The sequence below is a fragment of the Carcharhinus amblyrhynchos genome, chromosome 33 (assembly GCF_965287045.1).
Source record: "Carcharhinus amblyrhynchos chromosome 33, sCarAmb.v2.hapA, whole genome shotgun sequence".
In the NCBI taxonomy this organism is placed as follows: domain Eukaryota; kingdom Metazoa; phylum Chordata; class Chondrichthyes; order Carcharhiniformes; family Carcharhinidae; genus Carcharhinus; species Carcharhinus amblyrhynchos.
This window is the reverse complement of record NC_137356.1, coordinates 15,468,338-15,481,339: the sequence shown is the minus strand read 5'-3', so window position 1 is coordinate 15,481,339 and position 13,002 is coordinate 15,468,338. Positions and strand designations below refer to the sequence as shown.

At 43.9% G+C, this 13,002-nt stretch overlaps 1 protein-coding gene across 3 annotated transcripts in view; it reads left to right on the top strand.

Annotated features, from left to right (window-relative positions):
- The window catches only part of LOC145360991 (multivesicular body subunit 12A-like), a 46,526-nt gene extending 34,424 nt beyond the window's left edge, over positions 1-12,102 (top strand). For all 3 annotated transcript variants that reach the window (XM_080216508.1, XM_080216506.1, XM_080216509.1), the window contains exons 6-10: positions 1,245-1,367; positions 1,708-1,814; positions 5,213-5,265; positions 7,479-7,538; positions 11,729-12,102. In XM_080216508.1, coding sequence (XP_080072634.1) covers positions 1,245-1,367; positions 1,708-1,814; positions 5,213-5,265; positions 7,479-7,538; positions 11,729-11,791 — 406 coding nt within the window. In that variant the 3' untranslated portion in view covers positions 11,792-12,102. The remainder of the gene's footprint in view (positions 1-1,244; positions 1,368-1,707; positions 1,815-5,212; positions 5,266-7,478; positions 7,539-11,728) is intronic.
- Positions 12,103-13,002: the final 900 nt, after the last annotated feature.

Here is a 13,002-nt window from a genome sequence, read left to right as displayed (position 1 = left end):
CACACATGACAAATTGCAAATAACTACATCCTAGGTGGCACTAAACAGTCACACCCCAGATGAGATCTTTCTGAGGTTACAGCAACAATAAGAGAATTGATACCATGTTTTGAGCTTCCACAATGTCTAGAGGAGCCATTGTGCCTCTGGAAAATTAGTCAATTATCAGGGAAATGGAGACAATTAACACACTGTTGAAATCAGCTTGATAACTACAGTGCTTTGATACTGCAAATGGCAGACAGGATATGTTCAGAAAACAAGAAAAAGCACACAGGACAATGGATCAGCATAACATGATCAAAACAGAACTTTAACAAATTTAAAGCAACAATATGATGAACCAATCAAAATGTAGCACTTTATGATGCAAAAACGTATAAGAATGTGCAAGAGTCTATGATAGGTAAAGTAGCTCGGGAACAAGCTGGTATTACAGCTCTGAGTACTGCTCCCCCTCATGCATGTTGAATAAAGCCCTTCTGGTTGAAGTTCTTTGCGCTTTCAGAAGACTCAATCTGTTCATTCCCTCCAACAATTGCCTTTAGACAGAAACCAGTCTGCAGCTTATACAAAAGCTACTATCCAACCTTGTTACCAGCTACCACAATCAGTTCACGCTAATTGCAAACACACTTTGCAATCCACCCTTCAAGGAACGTAGGGGTAATATCAGATGTTGTTTGTTTAACTGCACTTTGTGGTGACGGACTGGTGTGAATCAAATGGAGAGCACAACCAGGGAATATTGTATTGTGCTGCAACAGGGGAGTGCAACTGAGCCAACAGCACCACTTCCTCAAAGCAGAGCAACACTGGTGATTCAGAAGGGAGGAGAGCTTTATGTGTGACTGGGTAATTTTTCCTGTAATAATTGAGTTTCAGATTACAATATTTCTCAGCTGTGTTCTCCATCCGATTTGCATCCATTTGTAACCAGGAAATGTACTTTAATAAACTAAAGATATTTGTTTACAGGGATTGTTAGATTATCCAATTATTGGTTGCTGTAACAGGTCTGATTTACTTAACCTGAGGATTTGAAGGGATTCTCAATAGTTGACAACATATACACTTTTTGGGAGTGTATATCTATCATTTTCATGGCTATGTGTTTTACTGTATGCCCATATTTATTTATCATGTGTCTGCATATTTATTCCACGTGCATCTGTTTGTATTTAGCGTGTGTCTGACAGTTTAGCATGTGTATTCATCAGCTTTTCTTTCGCTGTGTTTTGCAGAGAGCTGAGTGGTTTTGTCATCTGGTGTAGGAAAGGGAAAGTGGCCAAACCAAAACCACTGCCAAAGCCAAGAAGCATTGGTCTCGATATGAGAGGCTTGTCTCTGGACAATGAGAGCTCAAGGTGCTTATCTCAAATGTGGTTGTGTTTCACAGATAGTATGGCTAATTTTGGCTCTAAATTCTGATGCTGCTTATCAGATGGATAGAAGATGTCATGAAACTGAACAAAGATAAAGTGAAACAATATTTTGTTCCGATCTCTGATACTATGCTGGATGTTCGTACAAAACTCCATCTGTTTTATATAACAATTACGTTCAGCTGTTCTGAATGTAATAAAAGCTTTTAAACTTCAGCAAGATTAATGCAGTGGGAAAAGCAAATTCAGCTCCAGCACTGCCACAGGACCGAGATGCAAGAGTTTGTAAAAACTACAGTTGAATCTCTTTAATTTGTTGTAGAATTAAGGGAGAACCTGATGCACCCTCAGTTCGACTCAGCAAGAGGCGCACAACCTTGGAGCACAAAGATTCTATATACAATGCGGAAAACATCTACGGGATTTCGGGTAAGAGGGGGTAAACCCAAATGACTCATGGACTTCACTGATAATCAATTTTCTCACTCCTCAGCCTGCTTGTAAATCCCTGAATGGGTCAAAGTCACTGGCACAACCACCAAGGGAGAGCATACACACATTCACGTTAGGAGAGGAGTAGGCCATTGGCAGCACAATGGTTAACATTGCTGCCTCATAGCGCCAGGGACCCGGGTTCGATTCCTGGCTTGAATCACTGTCTGTGTGGAGTCTGCACGTTCTGTCTGTGGCTGTGTGGGTTTCATCCCAGTCAGAAAGACGTACTGGTTAGGTGCAATGGCAGTGCTAAATTCTCCCTCAGTGTACCTGAACAGGTGCTGGAGTGTGGCGACTAGGGGATTTTCACAGTATTTCATTGCACTGTTAATATAAGCCTACTTAAGACATTAATAAATAAACAAAACAACCCCTCCACCATTCAGTGAGGTCATGCTAAATCTGGTAATGCCCTCAAGTCCGCACTTCCTTCCAGTGGTTACTTGTTAAAAATTTGTTTGTGGGATGTGGGTGTCGATGGCTAGGCCAACACTTATTGCCTGTCCTAATTGCCCTTGAACTGAGTGGCTTGCTAGGCCATCTTACAGGGCATTTTTAAGAGTGAGCCACATTGCTGTGGGCCTGGAGTCACATGTAGGCCAGACCAAGTCAGGATGGCAGATTTTCTTCCCGAAAGGACATAAATGAATCAGGTGAATTTTTATAACAATTATTAGGTTTTTAATTCTAGATTTAAATTTCACCATCTGCCATAGTGGGATTTGAAACTGGGACTCCAGAGCAGTGGTGTCTTCCCTTGTCAGTCCAGAATCTCTCTCTCTGGTGAAAACTGTCAATAGAACTCATAACTTGTGAAGCAGTATATCAATATTGTGCAGAATGTGGGGCAATTCTCCCAGCCTTTTGTAGCAAATTGGACCGGGAGACTCAAGCAGAGGCCATTTCACCGGCTTCCCGCTGGGTGCCATGGCCTCCGTAAAATGTGCACACTAATGTGGTCGTGACCCTGAGTAAACTGCATTTAATGCATTGTCAATGTTTAGTAGTAAGCATTGTTGCTGCAGTGGTCTTTGATGTTTGGTCCAATATCATTACTTTTTTCCCCTGGAATTGGCAAGCTAAAAAGAAGCAGATTAGACATAAATAGGTCATTTTGTAGTTGGCCAGATGTAAAGATTGCCCCCCACCCCCCTCATCATTTTATAATTGATATCAATGACTTTGATGAAGGGACCAAAGGGATGTTTGCTAAATTTGCTGATGACACAAACATAGCTAGGAAAGTGAGTTGTAAAGAGAACAGAAGGAGGCTACAAAGAGACATAGATAGGTTGAGCAAATGGGCAAAGATCTAGTAAATAGTAGAAAATAATGGGGAAACTGTGAAGTTGTCTGTGGAACTAGCAAGTGAAACTAGAACTAGGGGCATGGCCTCAAAATAAGGGAGAGTAGATTTAGGACCAAGTTGAGGAGGAACTTCTTCATCCAAAGGGTTGTGAATCTGTGGAATTCCCTGCCTAGTGAAGCAGTTGAGGCTACCTCATTGTATCTTTTTAAGACAAGGATGAATAAATTTTTGAACAGTAAAGGAACTAAGGGCTATGGTGAGTGGAGTGGGTAAGTGAAGCTGAGTCCATGAAAAGATCAGCAATGACCTTGAGCAGGCTCGAGGGGCCAGATGGCTGACTCCTGCTTCTAGTTCTTATGTTCTTATGTCCATTTTGGAGGAAGAATTAAAAAAAAAGTATGTTATCTAAATAGCGAGAGATTGCAGAGCTCATACACAGAGGGATCTGGGTGTCTTAGTGCATGAATCACAAAAAGTTAGTTTGCAGCTACAGCAAGTAGCTCCTCACAATGTTATTGTGAGAAGAATTGATTACACAAGTAGGGAGGTTATGCTTCAATTATACAGGGAATCGGTGAGACCACATTTGGAATACTGTGTGAAGTATTGATTTCCTTATTTAAAGAAAAATGTAAATGCATTGAAAGCAGTCCAGAGAACGTTTAAGAACATAAGAAATAGGAGCAGGAGTAGGCTAACTAGCCCTTCGAGCCTGCCCTGCCATTCAATAAGATCATGGCTGATCTGTCGTGTCTCAGTTCCACATTCCCGCCCTCTCCCCATAACCCTTAATCCCCTCTCTTATCAAAAACCCATCAACCCGCATCTTAAAAATATTTAGCGAGGTAGCCTCCACCACTTCAACGGGCAGAGAATTCCAGAGATTCACCACCCTTTGAAGAAGTTCCTCCTCAACTCCGTTCTAAACCGCCCCCCCCCCTTTATCTTGAGGCTGTGCCCCCTAGTCCTACTATCCTTTCTGAGCGGGAAGAGCCTCTCCACCTCTATCCTATCCATCCCATTCATCATCTTATACGTCTCAATGAGATCTCCCCTCATTCTTCTAAACTCTAACGAGTACAAGCCTAATTTATTCAGCCTCTCCTCATAGCTCAACCCCCTCAACTCCGGCATCAGCCTAGTAAACCTCCTCTGCACTCCCTCCAAGGCCAAAATATCCTTGCGTAAGTATGGCGCCCAAAACTGCACACAGTACTCCAGCTTAATTCCTGGATTGGAAGTGTTGCCTTACAAGGAAAGATTGGATAGGCTGCGCTTGTATCTGCTGGAGTTTGGAAGAGTAAGAGGTGACTTGATTGAAACATATAGGATTTTGAGGGGTGTTGACAGGGTGGATGTGGAGAGGATGTTTCCTCTTGTGGGAGAATCTATAACTGGGGGTCACTGTTTAAAAGTAAGGGGGTCTCTCATTTAAGGTAGAGATAAGGAGAAATTAAAATCTTTGAAACTCTGCTTCCACTGCCTTTGGAGGAAGAGAGTCTTTGAATATTTTTAAGGCAGAGCGAGATAGATTCTTGATGAACAAGGGGCTGAAAGATTACCGGAAAGTATTCGCTGACCGGCCATGAGGTAACGCTGGCCGGCTGGAAAGTATTCACTGACCAGCCACGAGGTAATGCTGACCGGCCGCAGTAATAGTTAAAATAAGCATAGTGGTTAACACTGTTGCCTCACAGCACCAGGGACCCAGGTTCCATTCCAGGCTCAGGTTACTGTCTGTATGAAGTTTGCACTTTCTCCCCACGTCTGCATGGGTTTCCTCCGGGAGCTCCAGTTTCCTCCCACAAGCCAAAGCTGCGTGCGTTAGGTGGATTGGCTGTGCTAAAATTAACCCAAGTGTTGGGGATTAGTGGAGTAAATATGAGGGTGTGAAGGGAATAGGGCCTGGATGGGATTGTTGTCGGTGCACACTCGATGGGCCAAATGGCCTCCTCTTGCACTGTAGGGATTCTTTGATTCTATGAACGAACCTGTTTACACCCACCTTGTTTCTTCTCTCCAGCGATGGATGGTGTTCCATTTGTTCTGCATCCCAGATTTGAAAGCACCGTGAATGTGAGTACAGCCTACATCATCGTGGCAGCCTTTGTTTTAATGTAGCTGCACTGATTTCTGTCTTTCCTCCTGCATGTTTAGATGGAGTAGTGAATTACAGAGAACTTTACTTAACGTCCACAGCTAGTGCAGCAATTATATATTTGCAGGGCTTGCAAAACAGAGTAAGAAATTAGTGAAGACATTCCTTCTGTCATTTTGTAAAGTTCACTAGTTCTTAGCAGCTCTTTGTGGGAGGGATTGAAGGTGAGGTTTGTGTCAATCTTCTGTGATGTGGTGGTCAGTCTTTTCTGATGAGAATGGCATCAAATTCCACCTGTGTTTAGGGTTGCACCTACTACTGACTGCTGTCTAGAAAGCGCTGTCTACCACTCGTTACTGACCCATCTGACTATCCAGAACTCCTGCGACCAGGTTGTTTCCACCCTCCCATCACTGACTGTAGTTAAGAGGGAGATTCCCTTCCCCCACTGCTAGACCATGTCCAGGAAGCAGCCCTCTATTACTGGCCGCTACCCCAGGACTGGAGTGAGTGTGTGTGTGTGCGCATGTGGAGAGGAGGGGAGGGAGGTAAATCTGTGACATTGAAATGCAACAGCTCCTTCAAAATGAGAGTTTTGTCGTGTTGAGCCTTGAATGCGACACCAACAGCGTGGGTTCAGTTTCTGTACCAGTTGAGGTTACTCAACTTTGCCTCTTGCCTGAGGTGTGGTGACCCTCAGGTTAAATCAGCACCAGTCAGCTCTCCCCCTCTCCTATAGCCATCTAGGAATATTGCCACTTTACTTACTTTGAATTTTCATAAGTGACTGTCATAATGTTCTCATTATATCTGATTGCCTTCGTTAGTCTTTTATGCAATGTGCACGTCACTGGCTAGGCCAACATTTATTGCCCATCCTTACTGCCGCATGATGGGATCCGAATCTGGGATCCAGGGCTATCTGGAGTACTGTTGGTCCAGTGACAATGAGCCAACACCTCCCCATTGATTGATTGATCTCATTGTGAAAATGGGTGGAGAGAAGCAGGAAAGCCCTGTGACCAGGAGTGTTTGGACTGGCTTACATTGTATCCACTCTGCAAAGGCAACAGGGAGGGAAATCTCCGAACCTGGGTTCAATTCCGGCTTGGATCACTGACTGTGGAGTTTGCACATTCTCTCCTTGTCTGCGTGGGTTTCCTCTGGGTGCTATGTTTTCCTCCCACATTCAAGTTGTGTGGGTTAGGTGGATTGGCCATGCTGCATTGTCCCTGAGTGTCAGGGGGAACTAGCTAGGGTAAATGCATGGGGTTGTGAGGATAGGGCCTGGGTTGGATGTGGTCAGTGCACACTCGATGGGCCTATTCTACACTGTAGGATTCTATGATAATACTAGACCATGAAGTAAAACCTCTGCTATTGTGTATCTCCAATCATTCCACCATTTGTGATCATACCGGAACTGTGAGGCACTGGAAGCCCTCCCCAAACCCCTCTGTACCTTGCTTTCCTCCATTAAGAACTCCTTAATAACCTACTTCTTTGAAAAGCACTGGATTTGTTATATTCTTATGCAGGATCATGCTTTGTTTTAAAATGCTCCTGTGAAGTACCTTGGAAGATTTTATTACATTAAAGGTGCTACAGAAATATATCATACAGTGTATCTGCTGTCACTGCACTCAAACAGTTTGTGGCACTGAGGTTACCGTCAGACAGCTGGGATAGGAGGTCACTCTGCCCAGGTGCTTACACAGTGCTGCTTACATCATTGTTGAGGGGCCTGGTGAACACTCACCTCCCCGCTGGCCACTTTCACTCACTTCCCCCCACTGACTGCCTGTAGACAGCGGAGGTTCAGGATGGTGGAAGGTGGTGATGGGTTGGGAGCAGAGCATTCAAGTGAAGCGACGAGCAGGATGGCACGTCCCAATCCCAGAATTTTTAACGGGTGATTTGAGATTCAATATTCTGTGAAATTCTATTGATGCTACCTTTAAGTATCTTTACATTGCTCAATATTATAGATTGCCCTATTCTTTGGTGCAGGTAGTTACCTGTGGCTGGGTCTGTGACCACATGTCTGGTGAATGCACCCTCTGTTTTTCCAGTGGCAAACATAGCCATCAGTATAAGCAGTAGTTATTAAGGCTGGATGGAGATCTCCGTCACAGGTTTAATCCAAGCTTATCAGGACTAACAGTAACTCATTGTTGGTGTCTCCCTGCAGGTACCCAGTGCTAACATTACAAATCTTCAGATTAAAAGCCACGCAGAGATAGAGAATGAGGTAAGTCCAAAGTGCTGGTCTTGCTTGTTATTTACACAAGTAAACAGTGTGTCAGCCTCCCCATTTTTCACATGGTGTACTTGCTTCCTGTCCACTGTGTATCGTCTACAAGATGCACTGCAGGAACTCACTGAGGCTCCTTAGACAGCCAAACCCACAACCACTACCATCTAGAAAGACAAAAACAGCAGACACGTAGGAACACCACCACCTCCAAGTCACTCACAATCCTGACTTGGAAATATATCGCTGTTCCTTTACTGTCACTGGGTCAAAATCCTGAAGCTCCCTCCCTAACAGCACTGTGGATGTACCTATACCACATGGGCTGCAGCTGTTAGAGAAGGCAGCTCGACAAACAGTTAGGTATGGGCCATGAATGCTGGCCTACCCAGCGAAGCCCACATCCTGTAAAATGATTTTTTTAAAACTGATGTTTGTGCAAGCAAAGCCTGTTTGCACACAAGTCCAAAGGAAATGTGACCACCCTCTGGTGGGGAATAGCAATGTGATCACAGTCTGTTCAGAATCTACGCAGATGGAAACTGTGAGGTGTGGTCCTAGACACTGTACCACTCCTGCCAATATAGATGAAAACTAACTTGAAGACTTGTCCGTGAGGGAAATGCCAGGGGGGTTGAGGGGAAAACACTTGAAGATGCCATTGGATATTCGCCTGGAAGGATTTTATTAAAGGAAACAGACAGGCTTCAACTGTGAGTGAGGGTGCTGGAATGATGGGAGAGTTGCAGCACTGAAGGAACAAACTGGTTTTGAGTGTTTTTATAATGCAATTTAATGTCGAGACAATGCTGTGCCTGCGTAGATCTGATAGGTATCTGGAATTAAGATTGTTGGAAAAACCCATCTGGGTCATTAATGTTCTTTAGGGAAGGAAATCTGCTGTCTTTACCTGGTCTGGCCTATATATGACTCCACAGCCACAGCAACAGCAATGTGGTTGACTCTCAACTGCCCTCTGAACAAGGGCAATTAGGATTGGCCAATAAATGCTGGCCAGCCAGTGACACCCATGTTTCACGAATGAAAAAGGAAAGGTACCAGTGGGTCATAGAATCATACAAGTTTAAGGCATGTAAATAGACCTTTCCACCCAACTTGTCCATGCAGCCCTGTTTTTAACCACCATGCTGGTCTGAATTGCCTGTGTTTGGCCCATATCCGTCAACCCATCTTAGCCATGTAACTGTCTAAATTCTTTTTCAAAGACAAAAGTGTACCTGCCTTTACTAGTGCCTCTGACGGCTTGTTCCAGATACTCAGTACCCTCTGGAAAAAAAAGTAGCCCCCCTGGACCCTTCTGCAACTGTTCTCAATCACCTTAAACCTATGCGCTCTAGTTTTAAACTCCCCTACCTTTGGGAAAAGACATTGACTATCTAGCTGAACTATGCCCCTCATTATTTTGTAGACCTCTGTAAAATCACCCCTCAGTCTCCTAAGCTCCAGGGAAAAAAGACTTATTTTATCCAGCCTCTCCTTATAACTCAAACCATCAAATCCTGGTAGCATTCTAGTATATCTTTTCTGCACTCTTTCTAGTTTATATCCTTTTTATAGTAGGTACACAGTATTCCAAGTGTGGCCTTACCAGTGTCTTGTACAACTTCAACAAGACGTCCCAACTCCTGTATTCAGTGTTCTGACAATGAAACTAAGTGTGCCAAATGCCTTCTTCACCACCCTGTCCACCTGTGATTCCACTTCCAACGAGCTATGAATGTGTACTGCTAGATCTCTCTGTTCTATAACTCTTTCTAACGCCTTGCCATTGAGTAACTCCTGCCCTGGTTCAATCTACCAAAATTCTTTACTTTGCATTTATTTAAATCAAACTCCATCTGCCATTTGTCAGCCTACTGGCCCAGTTGATAAGATCCTGTTGCAATCCTAGATAACCTTCTTCACTGCCTACTACGCCACCAATCTTGATGTTATCTGCAAACTTACTAACTATGCTTCCTAAATTCTCATCCAAACCATTAGTATAAATGTTAAATAACAATGGACCCAGCACAGTTACCTGAGGCACACCGCTGGTCACAGGCCTCTACAATCACCCTCTGGCTTCTATCATCAAGCTAATTTTGTATCCATTTAGCTATCTTAGCCTGGATCCCACGAGATTTGGCCTTATGCAACAACCTACCTTGCAATACCTTGTCAAAGGCCTTGCTAAAGTCCATGTAGACAACATTAATTGTACTATCCTCATCTACCTTCTTGGTTACCCCTTCAAAAAACTCAATCAAATTTGTGAGACATGATTTTCCATCACAAAGCCATGCTAACTGCCCCTAATCAATTGTTGCCTCTCTAAATGCCTGTAGATCCTTTCTTTCAGGAATATCTTCTAACGACTTACTCACTACAGACGTTAGGTTCACTGGCCTGTAGTTCCCAGGCTTTTCCCTGTAGCCTTCTCAAACAAAGGCACAACATTTGCTACCCTCTAATCTTCAGGCACCTTACCTGTGGTCATCAATGATTTGAATACCTCTTCTAGGAGACCCACAATTTCCTCCCTAGCAGCCTGCAATGTCCTGGGATACTCTTCATCAGGTCCCGGGGATTTATCTACCTTGATACATTCTAAGACTTCCAGCATCTCCTTCACTGTAATTATACATTTCTCAAGATATCACTATTTATTTCCCCAAGTTCCCAAACATCCATGTCTTTCTCAACAGTAAATACTGATGAGAAATATTCATTTAGGATCTCGTCCATTTCTTATGAATTCACATAGATGATCTTGTTGATCCTTAAGAGGTCCTACTCTCTCCCTCCTTACTTTTTTGCTCTTGATGTATTTGTAGAAGCTCTTTGGATTCTCCTTTGCCTTATCTGCCAAAGCAATCTTGTTTCAGCCTGAAAGTGAGCATGTCCATTGGGGAGTATGTTAGGTTGGACTGAGAAGGGTTGGTGAAGAGATAGCCACTGGAATAGTTTTGCTGATGTTGAACTGCGGTGAGCACAAGGTTTTCCGCTGGGCTGAGGTTTGCAAAGGCCTTGAAGAAAACTACAGCTGAACATTCTGCGAGCAACAGATGTCTCTTCCATTTTTTGCTACAATAATGATATTTTGAAGTAAATGCCCCTCCCCTTCCCTATGTTTGTGACAGTGACAGTGGTTGCCATATGTTCAGCCCATGAAGGACAGCTACCTGAGCTTGATCCTGCTGTCTGAACGTGTGGAGAATATTTATCTCTCTCTCTCTCCACCTCCCACGTGAATGGAGGCCAGTTTTTTTGTTTTTATTCCAATTCAATCCAATCAAGTCCAATTCAGACTCTCAACAAGTTGAGACATTCCTGATCCAATCTCACAAGACAGGGCTCTCACTTCCTGCCTTGGACTTTATCTACATGATTCAAGCTGATTGGAGTAGGTGTAGCTCCGCCTCCAAGGCTTGATCTCATTTGCATCTTAGCCAAAAGGCCGAGATGCTGCTTTAAAAAAATTGCTTCAGTGAAGATAAAATGTAACCTAATGACTTCAACCAAGTACAGCATGTCGATACCATACCTGATCTTAGCTAAAAGGCTGAGAAGCGATAGCCTGTAAACTGCTGCATGGCCCCCCTCACTTCCCTAGCCAAACTGATAGGAACAGATCTTAGCCAAGGAGGCTGTGTTTTTTATTCATTTGTGGGACATGGGCTGGCCAGCATTTATTGCCCATTCCTAGTTGCCTTAGGAAGGTAGTTGAGAGTCAACCACATTACTGTGGCTCTGGAGTCACGTGAGCCATACCAGGTAAGGACGTTAGATTTCCTTCCTTAAAGGACATGACTGAACCAGATGGGTTTTTCTGACAATTGACAATGGCTTCATGATCATCAGTAGATTCTTAATTTCAGATTTTTTTATTGAATTCAAATTCCATCATCTGTCGTGGCAGGATTCGAACCCAGGTGCCCCGATCATTAGCTGAGTTTCTGGATTAATAGTCCACCAGTAATACCACTAAGCCATCATTCTTCCCCTTATGGGCCCTCCTCTTGCTGTACTGATGAGTCTACCTAAGCACAAGAGTCTGTCTGACCAATATGGATCATTAGCACAAGGTTATTCACCCACAGACACTGAACATTGAGCCAGCCTACCTGCTGACTAAGGCAGATGCACTAAGTTGCCGCTAACCTGTATAATGGTTCTCCTTTCAGTACAACTACAGCTTCATGACGGAGAAGACTGCGGCTGCCAGACTCCCTCCTACAGCCTCCTAGAGCATGGAGCCCAGTACAAGTCCCGACAGAACCTCAGGATGAAGCCTCCTTCCCCGTCGGGTTTGCAGCAGATTCTTACCTCCGACTCCTTGAAGTTAAAAGCCATGAGGTTGTGCATGGGTGTCACTGAGCTACAACAAAACCCTTTTCATAGAAGCAGCCTTGGTTTAAGATCGTCCCTGTAGTCACCTTGTTGACTTTTTATTTGTACACATCCGCAGTGCCACTGAAATTTGGTGTTACTGCAGGTACTATAATTAGGTGGAACTCGTGGAGATGCATTCATTTATAAACTATACACAGTACCAGAGTGACATAGCATAATGTGGAAGCAAGTTAGAGTGTGAATGATGGGACCCATGAGAGACTGGAGATGGGGGGGGTGTAAGGTTGGGCATTATTGGGAAGTTTTAATACCTGAATGTTGCTGCCATTGCCAGTTGACTAATGTACCTCGGCAGGATGTGAAGCAGATTTATGTAGTTGACCGAGCGTGGGGAACATTCTGTACAAACTGGCTGAGCCAACTGTGTCCATTCAACCCTCCTGATCAGAGGAATGGACATGCAGTGAATTCATCCTCCACACAGCAGAACAGGAGGGGGTGAACTCCAACAGACTCAGTTTGGCTACTACCACCCAACTAGATAGTGAGAACCCTATTAACGCAAGGACCTTGCTTGTGTGTGTGTGTAGGATGCTTTATGTCTTAGTTGGTTCTGGCTTGTCAACCCTCTTTTTGTCTATAACAGCAAAGCTGAGACAATCAGAAGATGGGATGGGGTAGTCCACATTACAAAGTATGTCTGTATGCTTATAGCTTCTTGAATGGTGAATGTTCTATCTATCTTGGGCAACAGGTGAGCTAAAGTCACCGTGAATCTTCCAACTAGATAGCAGTACTGCCCATGTTTTTCAGTGCCTGATTTTTAAGTTATCCTGTTGTTTCCACAACTGCATCTTTAACAATTATTAAACATTTATGGAGAATAAATAGTCCATGTCCTGCAATACTCTCTCCCCTTTTAGTCATGTGAACTGCTTGGCTGATGCTGCCTCCAAGTGCAAAGCAAATTACTGCGGATGCTGGAATACGAAACAAAAACAAATTGCTGGAAAATCTGAGCAGGTCTGGCAGCATCTGTGGAGAGAGAAAAAAACTACTTCCCAAAGAAAGGCCATCCAGACTTGAAACGTTGGCTCGATTCTCT